Source organism: Diadema antillarum, unplaced genomic scaffold (assembly GCF_040938485.1).
Source record: "Diadema antillarum isolate AM-2024a unplaced genomic scaffold, OU_Dant_1.0 scf00000093, whole genome shotgun sequence".
NCBI classification, from domain to species: domain Eukaryota; kingdom Metazoa; phylum Echinodermata; class Echinoidea; order Diadematoida; family Diadematidae; genus Diadema; species Diadema antillarum.
The window spans coordinates 3,687,995-3,711,559 of NW_027270982.1; the positions used below are offsets into that span (position 1 = coordinate 3,687,995).

Below are 23,565 nucleotides of genomic sequence, written 5' to 3' on the forward strand. Positions count from 1 at the left end.
AAAATGGAAATGGACATTTTGCACTGCTGGGGTAATAATAACAGCATGGACCCCTTGTAGAAGAGCTACTCTTGGTAAAATTAAAACATATATCATCATCATTACATAATTCGATATTTGGATGGATGACTTCAGGACAAACTGGAAGAAGAAGGGCGGGGAAGGAGTCATCTCACCTTCTCCATGGCATACTCCTTGCTGGCCTGGGAGCTGATCTCACTGAGGTCCTCTAGGTACTTCTCCAACCCCATCTGTAGCATCTCCACCAGGGGCGTGTCCTCTTGGGGGGTCATGTTGAACCCCACCTGACAGCAACAGCAGAGCAAGTGAAAACGTGTTTAAGGAGGGTTATTCAAAGTCTGTCTGCCACTTGGCCTTGTCTCCAAGTAAGCATGCTAAACTACACTCTCTCTGTTACTGTTGTGAAAGTTTAATAGTAGGATCTTTAAGATACAGTATCTACTGTAAATACTTTCATGGCTTTTAGTACAAGCTCTCTTTCAAAAACATGTTTGTAGAATGTCTGATCCTTGCTTGACATTTGCATTACCCCATAATACACAGTTCCATGTGAAAATATTCCACAAAAGTAATATCCGGCACAGCAACAAACAAACACACAAACAAACAAACAAAAACAAACACAGATCGGTCATCAATGGTACTCTCTCTGAGAAATTATTCTATGTTTCATTCTTACCTTCTCACTCATCATGTCCCAGTGTCGCCGCTTGATGCCAGGATTGCAGAGGGCATTGATGAGAGGCATGTTGATCTTAAATTTCTCCAGTTTGGCCTTGATGGTGGTTGCTGCCCTCATGGGGCCCATCATGTCCGGGTGGGCAAACGTCTTGGTCAGTTTGTAGCTGGTCCGCCACAGGTTCTGAACCTGTAGGCAACATAAATGAACATGAACGAACGTGATGAGTTTGTGCACACTTACAAGAAGTGGTATATGAAAGAAAAAAATCTTCACAGTCGTAGTATATCTATTATTTTGAAAATGATGCTTCCAGCAACACAAAACTTGAATAAACCTTCAAGCAGCACAAAAATGATGCTCTTCAAGGCTGATTTTGAGTGTATGTGACTGTCTGCCCGTCCTTCTTATGAGAGGATTTGATTGAGTATGTTCCATGTTCCATTGTATTATTCTTCACTGTTTAAGAGTAGACATGGAAGTAAAATCGGCAATGGGATCATTATTGCTGCCCCGATTCATGCTGGCGCTGATGATAAGAAAATAGTCACCATGACAACATTGTACAACTGTACGATAATGGACACAAGATGGCGCTACACAACGCCTTATCCCGGGTTATGACGATACCCCAGTGTACAGCGTGCCGAATCATTTGGAAATTACTCTGATACAATGTATTATCACTCACCTCCTCCTCCACCACTTCGGCATTGACTTCCAGCAGTGGTCCGTTCATCCACCTGTCGTACATGTCGTGGAACTTGACGGCGGCGCTCCAGAGCTTGTCGTAGGGTTCCTTCTTCTCCTTGATGACCTCCAGCTCTGGGTAGGGGCTGATGTGACCTACGTCCAACAGCTTCTGTTCCCGGTTCACATCAGCTTTCTATGGGTGCAGTAGGAAGTGAGAAAATAGGACTTGAACAAGACCTCATATGACTTTGGGTACAGGAGGAGATGAGAAGGCAGGCAGGATTTGAAACAAAGCTACACATGAGTTAAAAAACTCATGTACACTCATTATAAGGCCTAAATATTCATAACTGAATGATATACACCTTTATAACATAACAACATCCTGGGTCATGTGACCACTTAATTTCTAAGAAATCTGAGGTCAGAGCACAAGTCTTCCAACCTGAAAGAGTATGTCCCTTTTGTTACTCTCAAACATTTTAGGTACCAGCAAGAGGATACCCATGTAACCTACCATGACCTACATTTCAAGAACAGCTTTATTCCCCGACCCTTGATATTCACTGTTATTTTACTCAAATTCCACAGGAATCATTTGTCTACCTAATGATATGCCATGAAAACAAGTGATTTTACAACACTAGTGATAACCTAACAGACATAGATATAAGAAGAGCTAAACAGGGAGATACCATTTTCTGTATCACTTTTTAGACTACCATCAGTTTTATTACTTCTAGGCATCACACAGAAGTCACTGAGAGTGAAAGAATGATGAATCATCACTTCTGGATGAGGCTGTTCACTCCTAAGGCTTTGCACAGAATTTACATCCTTCTGGCTTTCAACTGCAGATAATCTTGACATCACTTGGTTTACTTTATGAGGACTCACTTCGGCATAGAAGTCGTCCAGCTTGAGTTGGATGTCGATGAGCTTGTTGAGGTAGTCCTGGGCCTCCGACATGCGGTCCTTGGTGCGGAAGGTCTTGACCTGGTCCATGACCTCCTTGATGCGGGCGGCAAACTTCTTCTGCCAGTCCCTCAGCTTGGACACGGCCATGTCATGCTCCTTCTGCAGCTTCATCTCACTGCAGGGTGGGGCGAAATTGAGGGCAGGGAGACATATTGACTCAATTAGACAGCACGAGATGGAGATATGGACAGACAAACAGAAGGCATATTGATCAAAGTGCTAAACCTAGATGGATCAAAACTATATGCCTACACATCATAACAACAACAACATGAAAAGTACAATAACGAGACAGCAGAATTAGATGATGTGGAGCATCATCATTCTAAAAATATTTAAAAAAAATTTTGAAATGAAGCAACAGATTTCGAACACAACCATCAGCACTAATTGAATAACAACTTGGACTGATCTAAAAAAAAAAGCAATCCAAGATGACAGTAGATTATATCTTCAGACTAAAATACTATCTCAAGAAATTAATTTTCAATGAAAGCAGTGAAATGAAGCAGAAAAGATATGTAAAGGATTTACGTCAATATCCAACAGATACCATGGTCCGTTGACTTGTCTGATTTTGATCAAGTCTATTTTTTTTTAATTGATCAACTGCATAATTCTGAATTTTTTATTCTGCAAAAATAATCTTTGTATGTATAAATAATACATTGTCTGTCTACTGTGCCACAGTAGACACTTCACATTCAGTACTGGTGCTCCACCACATTGCCCTAAATCATCCCCTGTTGACCATACCTATTCCGGATGATTGGCATGATTCTGTCTGGCCAGGTGAATGTCTGGTCATTCAGCATGATGTCATCCTTGATGAGGTAGGCATAGTCCATTAGGAACATCAGGTTACCCGCCGCCACCTCCAGTTTTTTCTGCATGAACGAACCAATGATAAGAGCAAACATCAGCTTGGTCATGACAATCTCTAGAAAATCTACCAACAATTTGTCTTGTACAGGTGTTACAACATTACAATGACTGATATGAATATGGATGTTACACAATGACTTAATCATTGTATGCATGCAACATAGGGCAGCTATTGATGGCATTAACATGGAATCAGATCTGAATAATTATTTCTAAAGTGTCATTATCTACAATGTATCTCCTTTCACAAAAGCCCACGCATTGCAAAATGGAACAAAAATGCTGTACAATTCCATTGGAGAAGGGTATGGGATGTTAAATTTATACTTTGTTAATGCAGAATGTAATGGGATTATGTCACTCTCTCTTCATTGGTCTGCTAGGTAGCTCTATTATTTCAAATTGTAGTTTAGTCCACAATTATCATCAGTTAAATAATATTCAGCATTTCAGGCAAAGTTTGTACACTGAAAGTCACAAGTCAATTTAAATTCAGCATAAAAAAGAAGCAAATTGAAATATGAAAGCAGTATCAAGGTAAACCACATTTCAAAAAATAGGATCAGAACAATATTCAATCATGTTGGATTACATTTGTGACCCTGCACCTTAAAACAAACAAAAAGTCGCCAAGATATGAATTTTTAGTTAAGACCATATTCTGAAAGAGCAGACTTTAAGCTTTAAAATGATGTATAACTCAAATCAAATGGACTCTCCTAACCTATCTAAATATTGGAAAGAAAGCACAAACTCAGAAAAAGTGTGAACTGAGAAAAGAGGCTCTGAAGTACAGTGTCTATTCGAGCGCTTGATCTTTACCAAGCGGTGCTGGCTGTGCGATGAATGGGACATAAAACAGGAAGTAAACCACCAGAGTAACAACAATGAAGGGATTATCAGATTAAACTGAAATTAAGCATGCCTCATTAACACATTCTGTCCATAATTAATGCCAACTTTCAAAGCAGTAGCACTATCCTTTCAAAAGTTATTAGAGTTGAAAGTGAAGAGTGTGGACAAGGTTTTTCAGAAGTGAAAAAAGACACACCTAATCACACTATTCTACCAAAAATGTTCGAGATAAACACAATTTCCTGCCCATTTTATGATACCAAATTTTAGCATAATGTAAAAGAAGACCCGCTCTTTCAGAAAATATGAAAAAGTCAAGTTCGGCTAGGTTGACCCATTTCACATATTTTCAGTCCTCATGCAAAATTAGTGTTTGCGACTTTACGTTCGTTTTGAGGTGCACGGTCACATTTGTTTTGTGCTCACCTTGAGTTGCAACAGCTCCCCTGTTGTCAGCCTATCCACGTATTCCTGCAACTTGACCAGCTGGTGGGTGGTCTCCGAGTGGGTCGTGATCTTGCGGACGATGGCGTCGTACTGACCACAGATTGCACGGTTGAAGACGCGACTCGTGTTGGTGATCTTTGTGATCATGATGTCGGCTAAATCTCTTGACCTCAGAATCAGCCACTGAAGGGGATAAAAAAAAAGAGAGAATGTAGGTTATGCAAGTACCATGGAAACAAAAGTATACAAGGACATAACGTCAGCTGAAAACAAGAAGGGCACTATCGTATTCTTAGATTTGAGTGTAAATAAACACACAACCATCACCTTCCATGAAATAAAGAGTTTGTCTAATCAAAAATGGGCAGATTTATTAGCATTATTCCGAATAAAGATTACAAAAAGTGTCCTTGTGGTTTTAATTTGTAACTTTTTTTTTTTACTGAAAATGAAAATAATTTCAAATTGACACCATAATGTAGAGGAGATTGAGCTCTAAAACATGAAAGCAATAACACAATACCCCCCCCCCCAAAAAAAAAAAAAAAAAATGTGATTAAGCCCTCCTGATTCTCAGCCAATGATATATGAATCACCAAGATGGAACAAAGCATGACTTGTGCATACTATCATAATCAATGTCTAATAAAGTACTATGCAATACACATTGCACAACAAGACAATAAACTGGTTGAGGAAGAGAGGTTTGCAGTCTCAGTAACACCGTGTGTGTATGTAGTCCTTGAAAGGACTGCTATTTGGCAAAAGAAGACCCTCAAAAGATGGAGGAATGCAACATAGGGAAGTGTAAGGAAGGCAAAAAGTGACATTCTTCTTTTACAAGGGTCTTCTTTTACCAAACAACAGTTCTTTCAAGGACTATACACACACGATGATACCACAAAACTGCCCTTCCTCATTTACATTACCATGCAAATTTTCAAACAACACACAAAATTTTTAAACAGTTCAGAAAGTAGTCCATTTACTGAATTATTTGAATAATGCAATGACAAAAGGATTTACTAATAATCCATACAATTTGTCAAGGTTAAAGCTAAGGTATATCATTTTTTCCAATATTATTACAGGTTGAACACCAGAAAAATCTGGCAAAGGAAATTGAGAGCCTTAATCAATGCATGGTATGCATGCATAGTGATATTCTCACAACAAATAGGCATTTTACTATCCTACCCAAGTTTCACCTCTTCTAGATCCATTTAGTGTCCTGCCTTCCGTGACCTGCAAAATTTTGTGATCTCAAACTTAGTAGCACAGTGCAACGTCTGAACAGGAATCTATTCAGGGAAGTATTTGATCACATAACAGGCAAACCATCATTTTAAAACATTTTAAAATATGTGTATCATTGGATATGAAAAATAAAACCTTTCAAATCATACCTCCCTTGTTGCATAGCAAGAAATATTCTTAAAGGTGTGATTACAAATATACCCTATTTTCCGATTATTTTCTCTCTTTTTTGGAGGAAGTTTAATCGCAAATATCTCAAATTGGCAAGAATGGAGTTAAGCCGTTTTGTGATGAAACTCCTCATTTATCCCCCAACCCATGACCTGTGCTGCATCAAGGGATCCCGCACTCACGCTGTTGATGTTATTACAGTCCAGCTGAAACAGGTGCATGGGAACGGTGAGGGGGAGGAGCGCCACCTCGGCCGCCATCGTCTTCAGCTTCTCGATTTCCCGGATGTAGTCCCTCAAGTGCTGCTCCTTGTTGACGAACTTCTCCACCTGCGCATCCGAGGAGGCCTTGAGGAGGTAGGCATAGGGGGCATACACCGTCTTGTACCTAGGGTGGAGGAACAAACAGAAAGACAATGTGAATGCGTGCTATATACAATGTTGATGTTTAGTGGATTGTACACTACACTTTTTTAAAGCAGGTCTAGGGTTCAAGCCCAGCTTGTGTCCTAGAACAAGACATTCCCATCGATGATAGTCCTCTGGCCAGTGGTATGAATGGGTGTCTGGAGGGAAACTGAATGTTAATGCATTTAGATTTAGCAGGAGTGGGCTGGAAAAGTGACGGATCGGTTGAAAAGCTATCAAAGAAGTGAATGGAGGACATTATAAGAGCGGGTGCGATTTAAATGACAATAGTAATAAGAAGCTGTACAGGATTTTTAATACTGGAGAAATGGTGGAACATTGTGAAAATGATGGAACTGCTCTATATGAAAGACAACTGCTTTGATTACTCAATGAGATGCCACCCTATGGCATTTTTGATAAAATGTTTTCTCATGACAGGTATTTTCAAGGCTTGTTCTAAACTCTATTGATTCTCGATCAACCATAATTACTCGTTTGCATTCTTTTCTCAACGCCACATAGACTTCAACCACACGCCAGGTGTCACACATAGCATTTTCCTGCCAACATTCACACAGTTAAATATTGTGTGCTCTTTCATTTCCATAACCAAAACGTGTAACATACTTGTAAAGCAATCACACACTGAAAAAAAACAAACATATCTCCCTTAACCCTCGGCATGCCACAGTAATTTCCTGCCCATAGGTATTTGTGTGAAATTTGATCACATCTCATTCATTGACACAGAAAGGGTTACAGACACCAGTACCTGACAGGGCCGTGATAGTTGTGGTAGATGATGTCCCTCAGCTTCACCTTTGCCGTCTCCACCACCACCTCCTCCTCCCTCACCGTGGCGATGTGGGTCACGCCCAGGGCCTCAACCCGGTGGAAGAGCTGGTTCTCCACCCGCACCAGCTCCTTGGCCCCATTGACCATGACCTGAACGCACTGGAAGATGATGTCCACTACCCCATCCACATCGGGGGTGAACTTGCAGGATACTCTCTCCATGTCAGGGCCCTGGAGAAGTGACCAAAAATGATGCACCTTGCATATTAACATACAAATAATGTCCATTACATAAGGCATCAGTAAGATTTATCCACCAGATTGTAACTCTGAAATGATCTGAAACACACTTGGCTTTGCCTCAAAGGTTTTAAAGTTCTAAAGTTACAGAGGGTGGATAATTTTACTAAATTCCCGAACAAATAATGTGCAGTATTTGTTTTATTAAATGGTGACTCGCTTTTAATTCCACGGCATCCATTTTCCCAAAATTCCCAGGCCAGAACTAGCTCCAAACTAACTGAATCCTCTGCCTGCAAGAGACAAGATGAACAGGTGAAAAATCTAGAGGGGAAAGCGAAAGACATCGCAGATGGCATCAAGCTGTATTACAGTGGAGGCAAGAGACCAAGGAACGGGGTTGTGATCTGTCTGCAAGAACAGCAGCAAGATCAAGTGATTGAGGTGACCAGGAAATCAGACAGGATCATCGGCATGAAACTGGTGACTCCCCAGCAGATATAAAACATCTTGTCTGCTTACGCACTACAGAAGGGCTGGAGTGAGGAAGAAAAGGATAGGGTTCTGCTCCCAGCTGTAGGCAGTATCAGATGGCATACCTGCTTCAGAACTGCTCACAGTTCAAATAACTTGGTACGACCATTAACCAAGATAGGGGCTGTTGCAAGGAGGTTGAACTTAGGATCCCTAAGGCATGGACAAATAGCAAGAACTGAGTAGAGAGCTCTATGATAGGAAGATGACATCCCATCTCTAGGTACCCATTGACAAAACAGCAATAAGCCCATCACTGCTATGCGGCAATGAGACTCAGCCTGCCACAGAAGCATTAACCGACAAGGTGAGTGCCTCTAAGATGTACAATGCTAAAATATTGCATGGGAATGAGTCTAGAAGAGCACAGGAGCAATGTAAATGCAACAAATGAGGCTAAAGTGATGCCCATCAAAGATCTCATGGGAAAGTGTAGGCTAGAATGGTATGGTCATGTACAATGTATGCCACCAAGAGAGGGATGAATGAAGACATCAGAAGAGTATTTGAGATGAAAGTAAAAGGAAGCAGGAATGTGGAAAGACCAAAAAAGAGGTGGTCTGACATTTCTAATTCTTGACTTACTCTGGCTTGATCTGGACAAGGGAGCTGTAAATGATAGAAGCAGATGGCACAGTCTGATTTCAACTGACTGTAAACATGGCAAGTGGTATCCAGGAATGTTGGGGGGGGTTTTTTTGTGCATGTGTGTGTTTTTTTTTTTCTTTAAGACTCTCACCTCCAGAATGAAACAGTGTATTATATTCTTAAATTAATCTTCACTGGAGATGTAATTTGTACAGTCTCTACGTGTTTGCAATGACATTTTATTGTCAATGATGGCATAAACCTAACATTCGATCCTCTAATACAGTATGCGTGTGCTAATCTGTCTGTCATAACACTTGTGTCAGTGTGTGTGATTCTGTGTGAAATTTACACGGGAATATGTGATGGCAATCTTCTTGTGATACATTAAGTTCGTGTTGGAAAATATGATAGTCACATACGATGTAGACAACAAAAATTAGAATCATCTTGGTCCTGGTTACCATGGAGATGGTGATGGGCTGGGGCATGACAGGCAGGCTGAGTTCGGTCTGGCCATAGTCGCAGTCGTAGTAGTTACCAGCCTCGTACATCTCAAACCAGCTGACCAGGTCGTGGATGGACTTCTCCACGCAGCTGCGGAGGCAGAGGGACATCAGGGTTGCCACGGAGTTGAAAAAGTGCTCCATCTGAGTCATCCTTCCATCCTGCCGGAGCAGAGAGTCAATAAAAGAGGGCGACATTTCAGCACATATATCTTGAATGGCACTTGATGGACCCACTTGGTATATAGTAAATGCAGCGTGGTTGGCATATTCAAAATATGATTTGCAAAATGTTGAAGGGAATAATACAAAACTAGGGAATATGTTTTTTGCAAACAAAGCATTTATATTCATCTTAAAGATTACTCTGTTCTATGTTCAGATTCATGTAAAGCAATAGAACAAACTCATACAGACAAAAATTCACATTCATAAGAATTCATAATTCTTACATGTATGTCATCCTATCAATACTCTACAATGACATACATTGTAATTGTCTGATTTAACCTCTGAAAAAAAGAGTAAAGACAGTTTGTCAGAAACAAGGAGAATTTAGAGGTCATGACATCACTGCTTCATCTAGTTTGTATCAGTGTTTGTAAAATTTTTTGTGAAAACATGAGAAAATCTGAAATTCCACAACTGTGTTACTCTTTTTTTTATCAACTTTAACTAAATAAAAAAGTTGTGTGTGTGTGTGTGTGTTTGTTTGGTTGGACATTAATCTACCCCAGTTACGTCAAACATAAAAATGAGTTTCACTGTAGTCCTCACTTTGCATTTTTACTTCTAGTTCAAATGTCATATTCTTGGGAAAACAATATGTCGGTTTTGAATATCAGCCATCTTAAACCTCTCACGTTAATGAAAAATGCCCACCTGATTATGTGGCATCCACACTTCGATGTGATCCCTCTCGTTGTCAATGAGGGCGACACACTCCTCCAACCACTCATTGACCAATACTGCCCTGGTCTGCGACGTCACCCGCTTGACCTCATCCAGGAATGCCTGAGGGGTCAGAGGGACGACGTCCACCATGTGTGCTCGGTCAAGCATCCTCAGGTGGGAGTACCTTGGAGTATCAAGAAATATAATCAAGTTGTAAAGTAATGTCTGGCAAAAACTAACAGTTTCAGGTGATGTAGCCCTCCCTTGCAAAACTGATCTATGTCAATTCAATTTCATCTTTACGTGGCATTCAGCACATGACTCGAGCTGCATTACACTTTAGTCAAAGTCCATGATGTATCTGCTCATTCAATTACTAGCCTTCTTTAATTCCAGTTGGTGACAATACAGAGGTCAATTTTCTATGCTAATGTTACATTGTTTCTATGAATAGAATCTGGAATGAAAACCATAGTGGAAAGTTGATAATCCAACAATTTTAAGTGAAACACTGTTAGACATATGTAATAAACTGTTCTTTAAGTTATTTCACTAGACAACTTAAATCAGGGTATCAATTTTTTATGTGACGGTAAGAATGATGTGATTTTCCTGTGCTGTACATGATGAGCAAGTTGCACTTCACAATAATTTATGAAATTCAATGATGTCCTTTACATTCTGGATTACATGTACAGTTGATAAGCTCAAGTTAAATGCAACAAAATCACAAAACCAGATGAGGCCTATCATCATTAAAAGCTGCCAGTATGGAGACTGGAATATGTGACTTATCATTACAATGCCTACAAACATTCAGGTATAAAAAGTGACTGCAGTGTCAATTTGCAAACTTTCTGCCTAACATCATGTTTCCATCTGAAATACGAATGGAACAATCGTGTGATGTTCACTCTGTGGTTGTAATTGTGTATAATAGTGTTTTGGGTGGGTTTTTTTAAATTCATGTAATTACAAAATAAAAAGCAACACTTTGCATCATTAGCTCTCCTTTCATGGTTTACCAAGACTGTATTGGGGTTAAGGACATTGAGAGATTCTTAGCAATTATCTCCTAAGCATCCCATTGTGGAATAAGTTAGGATACGGATGGGGCCCCAAAACTATCTTTGTCTAAAAATAGCCCTGCACATGCACGCATGACACGAATGAAGAATACAAGTTTTGTCATTCTCGTGGAAAACATAGGTGCAGGTGCATCTGCAAAGCCTTTGATACTACACCAAGGATATTCTTAAGTCTCTCCATCTCACAGAAAGGTCATAGGGGATTATTTTGACGAGTCCGATAAGTACCTGTGCTAGGCAACACACTCATGGCAACAATGGCACTGAATGTTTTCTCTATTGTTCACATCTTAGACACCCTTTCCCCATCCTTTATTTTTGTTTGTGTGTGTCACATTTCTAGTATATTTCTTCTTTTTTTAATCTCTTTTTTTTTTCATATTCTGGCAAAACTCCACTCAAAAGAATTAGCATTATTTTGACAGTCGGTAAACACTACAACTATTAGTTCACGTATGTGGATCGTCTGCACACTTCATCCAATGGCAGCCTTCTATGCATAAATACAAAGCTGTCATGTCACATGCCAGGAGAGGAGAGACATTGTACGGAAGGGAGAAAATCATCAAATACTCAAGTTAACAATGTTCTTACCAGTTAAATATTGACAAACTTTTGACATCCAAGAAGTATTGAAATCATGAATGCCAAAAACACTGAAAGCATGTCATCCATATCATCCCTTTATATACAATGTGTGTATATGTAGGAGGGAGAAATAATGACTTGTGGTAGTAGAGAAAGATATGGTTTCCTAGAGACGGAGGATTAAGGCTTGATAGCAGGGAGCATCCTCAAGAATTAGCCCATTACTGGTGTTTGTGGAGACTCTTGTTACACAGCAGCTACCAAGGAATGTACTCCAGAGGAGTAGATGAGGAGGGGACACATGTGTGGTGTCTGGATGTCAAAGTTTATCTATCTACTCAATTGCACTCAGTCATACACTCAGATACTGTAAAACCAGAAATATCTGTGGCATGAAACTTTCATAAATTGGATAGAGCAAAGAGATTCTTATTTCCTCAGCATGAAATTTTTCGTGAATTGCCACTGGCATACAATGCATTGTGGAAAAAAAACCACTTTTGCGTGCATATTACTTTCACAAATCTAGGCTCCTCGTGAAATTCGCAAAAGTTTCATGCAGGCAAAAATTTCCAGTTTTACAGTATGACCACACAAACATACTTATATTTTATGCATAGCAGCAACTAATACAGTGTACATGCAAACAGGATTCCCAGTATGAAAATGTAATTCATATGAGCAGGTAAAATTACCTAGCTTGTTACTAGGTCCTCCTATGAATAAATATGGATAACTCTGAGTGCATAAGTACACCTACCTACTAAAAAAGAAAAGAATAGTTGCCATCATCACCATTAATAGCATCTCATTAAAGGGTATATCCTCACCTTGTCTCCCACCGGTATAGGATGGTGGTCATGATGGAGTGGGTGACGAAGAGCTCGTTCTCCATGAACTCTCGGCTGGCGTCCACGGTCTCGCTCCACGGATACCACTCCCGGCCGGCTGCGTTGGACAGCTTGACCGGCATGGGGATGCCCAGCCGCTCCTGCTCTACAGCATCCTTGAGGATGTAATCCATGATACCTTTCTTGACGCTCTGCATGTATGCGCTCCTCGCCTCCTGGAGGACGGACATTGGAACGGATCAGAGATAATGAGGGGGAAGCTAGCGACAAGTTTGGTTCCTCTTTTGCTCATTTGTCTGTTGGTTAGTAAGTTCATCTGTGTTTATTTGTCTGTCTCTCTTAAGATTTGTTTGTTAGCCTCAGCCAAGGAAGAAGGTTAAGAGATCATCGGTGTTGGTTTGTCTTGTTTGCAAAATAACTCAGAAAGTTGTGAATGGATTTGAATAAAACTTGCAGGAAAAGTTGATCATGACACGAGGAATAGATGATTAAAATCTTGGTAATAATCTGGGACTTTTTATGGATTTTCAAGGATTTTTTAATCTTTTGGCATATATGGTCAATGAACTTTGGAGTATTTGGGTAATTGGGGTTTGCATACACGCTCGCTCTGCCCGAGCAAGGCGCTGCCTAGCTGGAAGCTGATGATTTATATACAAAAGGCTTCTATGTTGGGATATTGGGCAATTTTCATGAGAGTACAGATGGAAATGAGCTGCTTGGCAGAGGTCTGTGCCCTCCTAGTGCTTTTCTACTTTGGAAAGTATTCACTTCAGACTAAATCGAAGACTGTAAGATTCACTGTGACAGTTAGTCAAATCAAGTTCTGCATAGTTCATGTTTGGAATCATTTCCACTTTCTCATTTTGTGCGCTTATAAAAACTCATGCATTTCGTATCTTGGTAAATCACTAAATTTGTAAGCATTATCAGAATCATTTCTTGCAGTAAATATAGGGTACTTTGCATTATGTTCATGATTTGCATTATCTATCAAATGACCTTGATCAAAGTATCAATGTGTTGGCAATGTCCTGACATAGTCTATATGTAAAACTTTGTCATTACTGATACAGGTAGTAATGAATCCAATTTATAGCCAAAAATGAATGGCCAGCCAGGGTCAACTTTGTATACCATTTCAGATTTCTGGATAACAATTGATACTTTCAATGACTATTGAAAAAAGATACAAGATGTTGTGAATGGTTACTCAGAATGGGTCAAAGCAAATTAGCAAAGCAAGAGAGGTAAACCCACAAACACACAACCATACAAAATCTATCATTTAACTGCTCCACCCACAATCTCATTTGTCACTGCCTAGCCAAAACTAGACATGAAATAAACGGGGGTTTACCCCATACTGGTCCACGATCTGATTACCATGTGTGGGTAGAGATAGCAGATACAGATATATCAGAGCTGGTGAGCATCTCTTACTATACTGAAGTGAGAATTTAAAAAAAAAGAAACAAGAACAAAACAAAAGAAAAAGTAAAAGCACGATCCTAAATTGCAAGACGGAGTCGGGAGATATTCAGGTGTATTCATAGCTCTGTGATCTTGTGGGTTTTCTCTCTTTTTGTCCCCGCACAGAAGGGAACCCTCCTGAAACCATACATGTGCCCTAATCGCTCAGTTCAAAGGGGAGCACAACTGTAAAGGAATTTGAGCCATCACTCCCGGGGATTCCAGATTCTCCCCTGCCATTTCTGGAATGAATGAGGACAGTAATTGACTGAAAGAGTTTGTAACTAAATTTGTTTGAATCCAATCTAAACGGTCTACAGACAACCTCTATTGGTAAAGAGGTGTGGGTATGTGTGAGCCATTTTTGGCAGACTAATTTAAAGTAAACAAACTTAAAGAAAGTGGGAATCATGGTACAACAACTCTTTTGGAATCAAGAAAATAAGTTGAAAATCAATCTAATGTCCTAGAAAAGCTATCTGTGGCTACAATGAATTTTCTCTTTTATGACTAAGTCACACTGAACACAACTGTGGAGCACATGGCACTGTGAACGAATAAATGAGTCATCCATAGGGGTTACTTTACCTCCTACACTACTATATCTATGCCAGTGAAGTTGCCTCTAAGCAAGTAGAAAATGACACAAACAAGCTCTGGAGCATTAAATTGCTGCATTGTTCATGACAAGGCCAGAACATGGACCAAATGAGGCATCTTACACTTGTATAAACACATTGAAGCTGTCACTTGCTCTCATTTCTTTCCACTGCTTGACTTTAGGGCAGCACAAGGAAGTCCACATATAAAAATGCTTCCACCCCATTTTACACATACCCCCCCCCCCAAAAAAAAAAAATGAATAAACGAATTAAATGAATGAACACAAATCTGTAAGAGCATTATCACTTGGTCCAAACTGTTGTATGTGCACTATAAGCTGACTTTAATACCCCCGCCCCGTGACGACAGTCTTACCCAAGGAATGATCTTTCCTTGATCTTCTGCCATTTAAATGCCGTTACCATGGCAACGCAGCTTCCGACACGTCCGAAAAATATGTCTTGCACATCTTCCCACCAAGACTATTGTGTGTGCCACATTTCATAAGCTTTTGTCAAAAACTGAGGAAGTAGTTCAATCCACAAGATCTTTCCTTGATCTTCCGCCATTAATATGCCGTTAACATGGCAACGCAGCTTCCGACACGTCCAAAAAATATGTCTTGCACATCTTCCCACCAAGACCAATGTGTGTGCCACATTTCATGAGCTTCAGTCGAATACAAAGGAAGTAGTTCAATCCGCACGATCTTTCCTTGATCTTCTGCCATTTATATGCCGTTACCATGGCAACACAGCTTCCGACACGTCCGAGAAATATGTCTTCCACATCTTCCCACCAAGATCAAGGTGTGTGCCACATTTCATAAGCTTTGGTCAAAAAACTGAGGAAGTAGTTAAATCCGCAAGATCTTTCCTTGATCTTCTGCCATTAATATGCCGTTACCATGGCAACATACTTTCGGGTACTGTCAAAAAATGCGTCTTGCACATCTACAACCAAAGGCACATATCTGTACCAAGTTTCATGGAAATTGGGCAAAAACTGAGAAAGTAGTTTGCAACACAAAATTTTCCATCATTTTGGCTCATAATATGTGAGCTGTTACCATGGCAACATACTTTTTGTCACTGTCAAAAAATGTGTCATGCTGACCTATATCCTAAGACAAACATTCAATATGAATTCCATGAGAATTGGAAGAACACTGATGAAGCAGTTTTGCCATGAAGCATTTTGCCCTATATTTTACCAATAACATGCCGTTACCATGGCAACGCACTTTTTGCCACTGCGGAAATATGTGTCTTGCACATTAACATATTCAGATGAACATCTGTACCTAATTTCATAAAAATTGATCAAAAACTGTGGGAGGAGTTCGCGAGGCAAGATTTGTACCCATTTTTGCCCATAATATGCCGTTACCATGGCAACGTACTTTTGGGTACTGTCAAAAAATACGTCTTGCACATCTACAACCCAAGGCACACATCTGTGCCAAGTTTTATGGGAATCGGTTGAAAATTGAGGAAGTAGTTCGCGACGCAAGATTTGCAACGGACCGACCGCCCGACTGCCCGACCGCCCGACCGACCGACCGCCCGACCGCCCGACCGCCCGACCGCCAGACCGCCCGACCGCCCGACCGTCCGCTGATTCCTATATACCCCCTTCAAACTTCGTTTGGCGGGGGTATAATGACAGAAATCACTGGACTTGAGTAGAAAGACTGACTAAAAGAAGATATGACAGTAGACGGAGCTACAGAAGAAGGGTTCCCAAGATTGGTGTGTGAGAAAGAGTAGATGTCTCTATACAGCAGCATCACCACTCATGGGTGGTACAGGCTTAGAGAAAAGGGAGTAGAAAGGAGAAGATACAGAAGATGAGAAAAGAGGAAGAAGGAGAAGAAAAAAGAAGGAGGAGGAGATCAATAAAGAGCTGAAGAAGCAGATGAAGAAGGAGAAGAAAAGAAATACAAAGAGTAAGGGGAAAAAGAGAAAGATAAGACAATATTGAAAGGAAGGGAGGAAGGAGGGATCAAAATACTAAGATCAGACTCAAATGAATATTTGTTTCAAAAAAGTTTGAGATTACTTTAAATTACATTGGAATAGTGTTATCTGCTTCCTTCATTAAAAAAAAATTGTTAAAGGACAAGTCCACCTTCATATACATAAGGATTGAGAGAATGCAGCAATATAAGTAGAACACATCAGTGAAAGTTTGAGGAAAATTGGACAATCCGTTCAAAAGTTACGAATATCTTAAGTATCTGTGCAGTCACTGCTGGAAGAGAAGACTGCTACAGTATATGATGTCACATGCGTACAACTATATAAGGAAAATAAAAAGAGAATTTCACAAAACTTTACTTCTTGAATAAAGTGCACAGTTCTTCGACTTGCTACTGACGTATGTTAAGGGTAATATTATTCCCCCTGCCTTCTGAAAGAGAGAAGTCGAGTGTTCTTTTGTTATGGGAGAAAAATTGAAATATGTTGAATTTTCTTTATTCTTTCTTTATATCGTTGTACTCATGTGACATCACAAGCTATAGTAGTCTTTTCATCCAGCCGTGACTGTGCAGAAACTTAAAAAATTCATAACTTTTTAACGGATTGTCCGATTTTGCTCAAACTCTCACTGATGTGTTCTACTAATGTTGCTGCATTCACTCAACCCACATGTCTATGAAAGTGAACTTGTCCTTTAAGAAAGATGGCAATCTTGCATCTGAACAAGCCTGCTTTGCAAACAGACCTCCCAACACTAGAGCTCCATGATAGCACAAGGTTGAATGAAAAGGACAGATGAAAGATTTGCCGGATGGATTTAAGGGATCACCATACAGACAGGGGCATGAGATGGCCCAAGAAGAGATGACCAGTGCTTGACCATTGAATGAGATGGTCAGCCTACCTCAGTGACCTCCATAATGCACTTCTTGAGATGGTCAGCTTTCAGTCTGCTCGGGATGAAGTTGTAGACTTCTTTCAGCCACTCCTTGCTCAGGGGCGCCACGGCCGCATCTGATATCGAATGCTCTATAAGGCCGTAGAACCTGCCACCAAAATCAAGACAGAATAGCCATTTTACTTCCCAGTCTGAATTGCTTACAGTACATGGAAAATCAATGCCCAACTTGGAATTTGTCCTTTTCTATTACCATAAAATATTCTTAATTCAGTGAATATCCACAAAAATAAGCAATCAATTCTGTAGATTTTGTATATTTATTCTGTACACATTTATGCCAAAAGCTTGGGTATACTCATTCATTCTATATCAATTATCAGTCATCCCATAATCGTAAAGAATACCTTAAAATGGCTATTTAATGTCAGAGAAGTAGATTAGTACAAATTTGAGGAAAAAAGCTGAGACAAACAAAAAAAAAATTATAAAGGTGCTTTAAGGGTTTAGAGAGTGAGGAAAATGGGCAACTCTGTGTGGTGTAGGCATTGAGCACCTCTCCATTCAGTTGGTAAAACAGAAGAAAAAAGAACATTTTCTTGAGAAAAATAAAAATCTTCAAATCTGTTCTTGCATATATTGAAAGTGATATGTGTTTGTGTGTCCTTTATGGATAAGTTCTGTCGGTGCTCAAATATCTAAGAAATATGAAACTAAGTGAAATTGTGTGTACAGAATAAATAGAGAGCTACTCAACATCTACATCACACAGAGTTGCCAATTTGAATTTAATACTCTGTATATTTTTAAAGTTCATAACTTTTTTGTGTGTGTCTGATATCATTTCCAATTTTTTTCACTGATCCACTTCTCTGATTTTTCAGACAAACAAATATATCAGGATAGAATATCATCTATTAAGTTTTGGTCTGTCACTTGGTCAATTACAGGGAACTAAACATGTGAACGCACCTCGTTTTATCTTGTTCCTCCGGCGTGGGAGGCCTTGATAGGCCATGTGTGGAGAAAGTGTACGATGGAAACTCAACACTGAGAACCGCCTCTGTCTCCAAGTCATGCATTCGCATGCACGGTGGCAGGTCAACATCATCTGTTGTGGGGTACACACATTTTAAGGAACTCGGTCACTTTTTCTGACAAGTTTGCCCCAGAAAAGAGCTTATGCATGATCCAAGAACTGATGAATGTTAGTATGGCTGCCAAATATGGTGAATACTGATATCTGATCATGCGAAGTGCTGAGGAAGCATTTTTAGAACTAGAATATATTTATGCAGAGTCTGTGAAAGCAATGAAATAAATTGTCCAAACTAATCTTCTTTGAATAATCCTTTTAACTTGTCACCTGAATGTTATCATTGTCGATATCACCTTTTAACTCATTTGTGACAACAGCAAGTTCTTGAGGCATAACTTTGATAGAGAATACGCAATTATCAAGACTAATTTTCAGAAACAAATGCATGTGCTCAAAGTTTTAATACACATTTTACATTTAACACACAACAAAAATATAGCAGTAGATCCTCAAAGTTTAAAGTTTAGTGCTCAAAGTTTACACACTTTACATTTAACACAAAAAAAAAATAGCAGTAGATCCTTTAGCTATCTCTTGGTTCAAGGGAGCATGCAACTGGCATCAACTTATGTTACATTTTTGACAGCTAATGTAATCTTACTAAAGTTGCATTACTTTCATTTGCCTTCTGCTAAAATTAAACAGGCTGTCACTGGCATTTACATTTTGTAAACGTTGCTGTATGTGTGGCAATCATGACAACAAGGTTCTTTGTACATTGAAGGTGTCGATAATCCCCCCCCCCCAAAAAAAAAAAAAAAAAAAAAAATCTTTCAGCATCACTCTCCCAGACTGGGGATTGATTAAAAACAGATAGTGTTTCTCCTTGAATCCATTAAGCAGTGCTCACCGAAACTGTTCTCTGAACTTGTCGTTGTTGCCGATCTCAGATCAAGTTTCGGCACCCCATTAACCAGAATCGGCGACGACTGAACCGCGTTCAACGACCCATGGCCACTGTCAGCCATGACACCGTCACTGCCTGCACTGCCATTCAAAGTCGCTCTCATCCCGTGCCGCCCATCCCTGGAGGTGAGTGGTCTGGTCCGTTCGTGCCCATTGACTGCATGTTCTGTGTGCGCCCTGGGGCTCTCTGGAGGGGTCTTGATAGGGGGGAGTGGGTTGTTTCTACTGGAGGGACTGTTTGAGTGGGACTGCTGGGAAACTGGGGGTACGATAGTTGTGCTATTGCTGTGACTAGACATCTGACTAGGGCTTCTTCTCAGGTCACTGTGGCTAGGAGGAACTGTTCTTGATCTTGGGCTACAAGGCAAGAAAACACATATCCAAAGAAAAGAAGCACATCAAAACAACTTCATCAATTTGTCCTATAGACTTATTCAGTTCAAACTTGTGTATTTTACCCATGACTTCATCAGTCCAACATGATAAAAGCAGCACATTCTCACTTTGGGGAACAAAATTCACTTTGAGCGTGTTTCTACTGAGAGCACCTCACATCCCTGGCATCGCCACGAATTTTGTCCAACGCAGCACCTCGTATTTTACGACCACTCGAGCTGTTTCTACTGAGCGATAAAATACGAGGTGATGCAAAGGTGACGTGCAAATGCAGCGATTCCGGAAGTCAGGTATTTTTAAGTCACAGATTTGGGTCACACTGTACGCGCGCACTGCCTGTTAATATGATCCGAACCCTGCCTGCTTTGCTACAACTGCGTCGGCTATTTTTTGATTAGCCATTTCTCTTCGTCTTCCCATCCAATATACCCCGAACTAACATACTGGTATCATGCCACTGACTGATGAGAAATCTTTGGAGATCGAGGGTCCAGTTGAGATTTTCTCAAGGCTGCGACATACTAATGTCGTACTCTCGCGATTCGAGACAATGTAAAATGAAATAACGCGGTGTAAAATCAAGTAAGTGATGAGGGCTTAGTAATGCAATAAGTTAGGCTGTTAATCACGCGAACAATAGACGATGAATGCCACACCACAATTCACATGTAACGTAACGTATAGGGCCTATAACACATACACAAGCGAGTTGGTACAAACAAAACATGATGCGAACACGGTCGCTGTGTGTACACACGTATTTTGTACACATGTGTCGAAGGAGTGTGTGCGATGAACCGATTGAAAAGCGCGGGGAGAAATTCTAGACGTCCGATACACCACGAATTTCGCTACCCGGTGTGTTTCTACTGAGAATCGTTCTTCGCGTCACCTCGCATCGACCACCTCAATAGATGGACGACGGAGCACCTCGCATCAGCCGGCATCGGCCACTACCCGATCTGTTTCTACTGAGGAAAAATTCGAGGTGTCACCACGCATCGGCCGGTATCGGCCGGCATCGGCCGGTATCACCACACATCGGCTGGCATCACCTCGAATTTTCGTCGCTCAGTAGAAACACGCTCATTGAGAAAACTAGATGAGTAAATGTATCACTTAAAAAAAAAAGGTAGTAAATTATATAAAGTCATCAACCCATGCTTCTACTTCCTTATTTGTGTAAACTGCCCAATTCATTAAAAAAAAACTCTTTAAATCCAGGTATGCTGCAAAATATTATCATATATCGGGGGAAGACTAGTGTGAAATCTGATCTGGGTAAACAGGTATTAGTAATTCAATTAACAATAAATGTAGTTTCTTTAATGATTTTCTTTCTACCTTCATGTACATGTAGTTATTAAAGTTTTAAAGGGAGAGTTAATCCCAATACATACCGGTATGTAGATTCAGTAATGCAGAGATATCAGCAGAACACATGAGCAAAGTTTGAGATAAATCACACAACCATTCAGAAGATACACATTTTTGTTTTGGTTAAGTCAATGTACTATCATTGCTGGCCAAGAAGGCTATAACAATCTGTGATGTCACAGTAGTCAAGGCTGCACACTTAATCATTTTTCTACTGATCCGACCTGTTCGTCCTACCAGCACGTACATGTAGGCCTACCCAGTTATTCTATTTTTTACTGGTCCATTCCTGAAAAGGTTACTGGTCCGACAGTAATTTGTACTGGTCAGGGACCGTCGTACCAGTGTCAGTGTGCACCCTTCAGTAATAGAATGATATCTGGAAGAAAATATAGAATCCCACATATTTTCATATTTATGGCTACCTGTATATATGCATAATAAAAGAGCATTTGATTGCCTTCTTCAGAAGGCAGTTGGAATAATATCACCCTTGAAATATGTCAGTAACAAATGGAGAAAATGTATACTTTTCAGACAAGATAATGCTTTGAATTTACACATACACTGAATGTTTGGGGTAAATTGAACTTTAATGACTTTCTCTTTTTAATAATAAATACACATAAATCATAGCGGGAAGACTTTAACCCTTTCAGTGCTAGGGACTTTGTACAGTGTGTACAATACTACAGGTTTTTCTGTGTCTATCAGCACTCAAGGCACACAAAGGATTAATCATGAGGACAATGACAATCACTTCAAACCACAACCTGCCACCTTCAAAGGCAAACAGGAAAGTTGTACTTAAAGGGCATCATATCTTCGGGGTGTGATCTAGGGAGGGGATCATTGAAAGGTTCCACCTAATTGCATTCTATGATGCCGCATCATTATCACGACTTCTTCAAGGTGCTTCAAACTCATAACATGTCTGGAGATTCCTAATTGAAAATCTTTTCAGGTTTCTCGTTCCATTCAAACATATAGAAACCCTTATCACTGAGTACACTATACTCCAAAATGTATGCTTATATCATACATCCTAGTTGCCTACTCCAACAATATTATGTGCTCTCTAAATGTACATGAAGATGTCCCATATTATTTTCTTTGATTAATACAGCAAAGATATTTAAATTGATTGAAAAAAATGGTGATATGTAAAATTTCCACACAAGTTCTTAAAGCATGAGAATAACAACTACCTGAATGATAATAATGATAATCATCATCATCATCATCGTCATCAGAACCTGGATATTCAGATCAGCAGCCACTATTTCCCTCTGCTTCTCTCATTAACTGTGAATGTTCTGCAATCATACATGTACTTTTACTCTGTACGCATGGTACTATTATTGATGTAGTCTGTGGACTTACTGTTATGCTTTCTTTTGATTTGCAATAAAACCAAGTTGAATTGAATTGCAAAATTGAACTGAATTGAATTAATCATTTAGAAGACAACAACATGACTAATAAAAGATATGTACTCGGTCAGCATTAAAGGGACTGTACAGTACTGGTTGAGGTAGGGATTCATGTTTTGAACATTTCTAAGTGAGATAATGAAAAGCCTCTTATGAAATATGAAAGAGCATGTAATTTTAAGAAGGATTCAAAGTTTATTTGATGAAACTTGGTTTTCAAATGGCTGAGATATCCAAAAAAGTGCTAATAATAAAAGGCGACAGGCCCCAACTTTATTAGTATCTCTTTGTTTCACCTTGTTTTTGGATATCTCAGCCATTTCAAAACCGATTTTCATCGAATAAACTTTTGATACCCCTTAGAACTGCATGCTCTTTGACATCTCATAGAGTGGTTTCTGAATATCTCACAAAACGTTAAAAGCCAAATCTTCACCTCGACCAGAACTGTACACACCCTTTGATGTAACAACGACAAAGAAAATCTCCTTTGCAATATGTAAAAGTGATTGATGATGGTGTTATCTTAAACTGGGTCACTCTTTTTTTTTCAATTTTGCCAAGGGCACTGTCTGAGCTAAAAGTAGAATGCAAATAACATGGCATCATCTTGGGAGGGCATCTTGAGAGGGGGAACCTTAACAAGTTTTTGGCACCCCCTTAGGTCAGAACGGAGGCCAGAACTGAATAGCTAGCAAACAGAGACAACGCTTGAGACATCTTAGCCTAACACCCTGGTCCCATCCTCTTGTCTTCATCGCTCATTACTAACAGCAGCACCCTCCATTTGACCCTCTATGTCCTCCCCCCACCCCCCCCCCCCCAACATTAAGAGTGGTGGTGGTCTCATTCCCTCTCACTCTTAACTTTCTCGGTATCACTGGCATCTTTGCATACAATGTGAATGACATTTTGGAG

At 39.9% G+C, this 23,565-nt stretch overlaps 1 protein-coding gene across 1 annotated transcript in view; it reads right to left on the reverse strand.

Annotated features, from left to right (window-relative positions):
• The window catches only part of LOC139718344 (dynein axonemal heavy chain 3-like), a 128,112-nt gene that overhangs the window by 80,073 nt on the left and 24,474 nt on the right, over positions 1–23,565 (reverse strand). Inside the window, exons 5-18 of the mRNA XM_071629822.1 lie at positions 19,386–19,798; positions 18,409–18,547; positions 17,443–17,584; positions 12,460–12,695; positions 9,942–10,137; positions 9,018–9,221; positions 7,169–7,422; positions 6,169–6,373; positions 4,538–4,741; positions 3,128–3,258; positions 2,291–2,486; positions 1,392–1,586; positions 701–889; positions 177–305 (exon numbers count right to left, since the gene is read on the reverse strand). Of these exons, the coding sequence (XP_071485923.1) occupies positions 177–305; positions 701–889; positions 1,392–1,586; positions 2,291–2,486; positions 3,128–3,258; positions 4,538–4,741; positions 6,169–6,373; positions 7,169–7,422; positions 9,018–9,221; positions 9,942–10,137; positions 12,460–12,695; positions 17,443–17,584; positions 18,409–18,547; positions 19,386–19,798 (2,833 nt within the window). The remainder of the gene's footprint in view (positions 1–176; positions 306–700; positions 890–1,391; positions 1,587–2,290; positions 2,487–3,127; positions 3,259–4,537; positions 4,742–6,168; positions 6,374–7,168; positions 7,423–9,017; positions 9,222–9,941; positions 10,138–12,459; positions 12,696–17,442; positions 17,585–18,408; positions 18,548–19,385; positions 19,799–23,565) is intronic.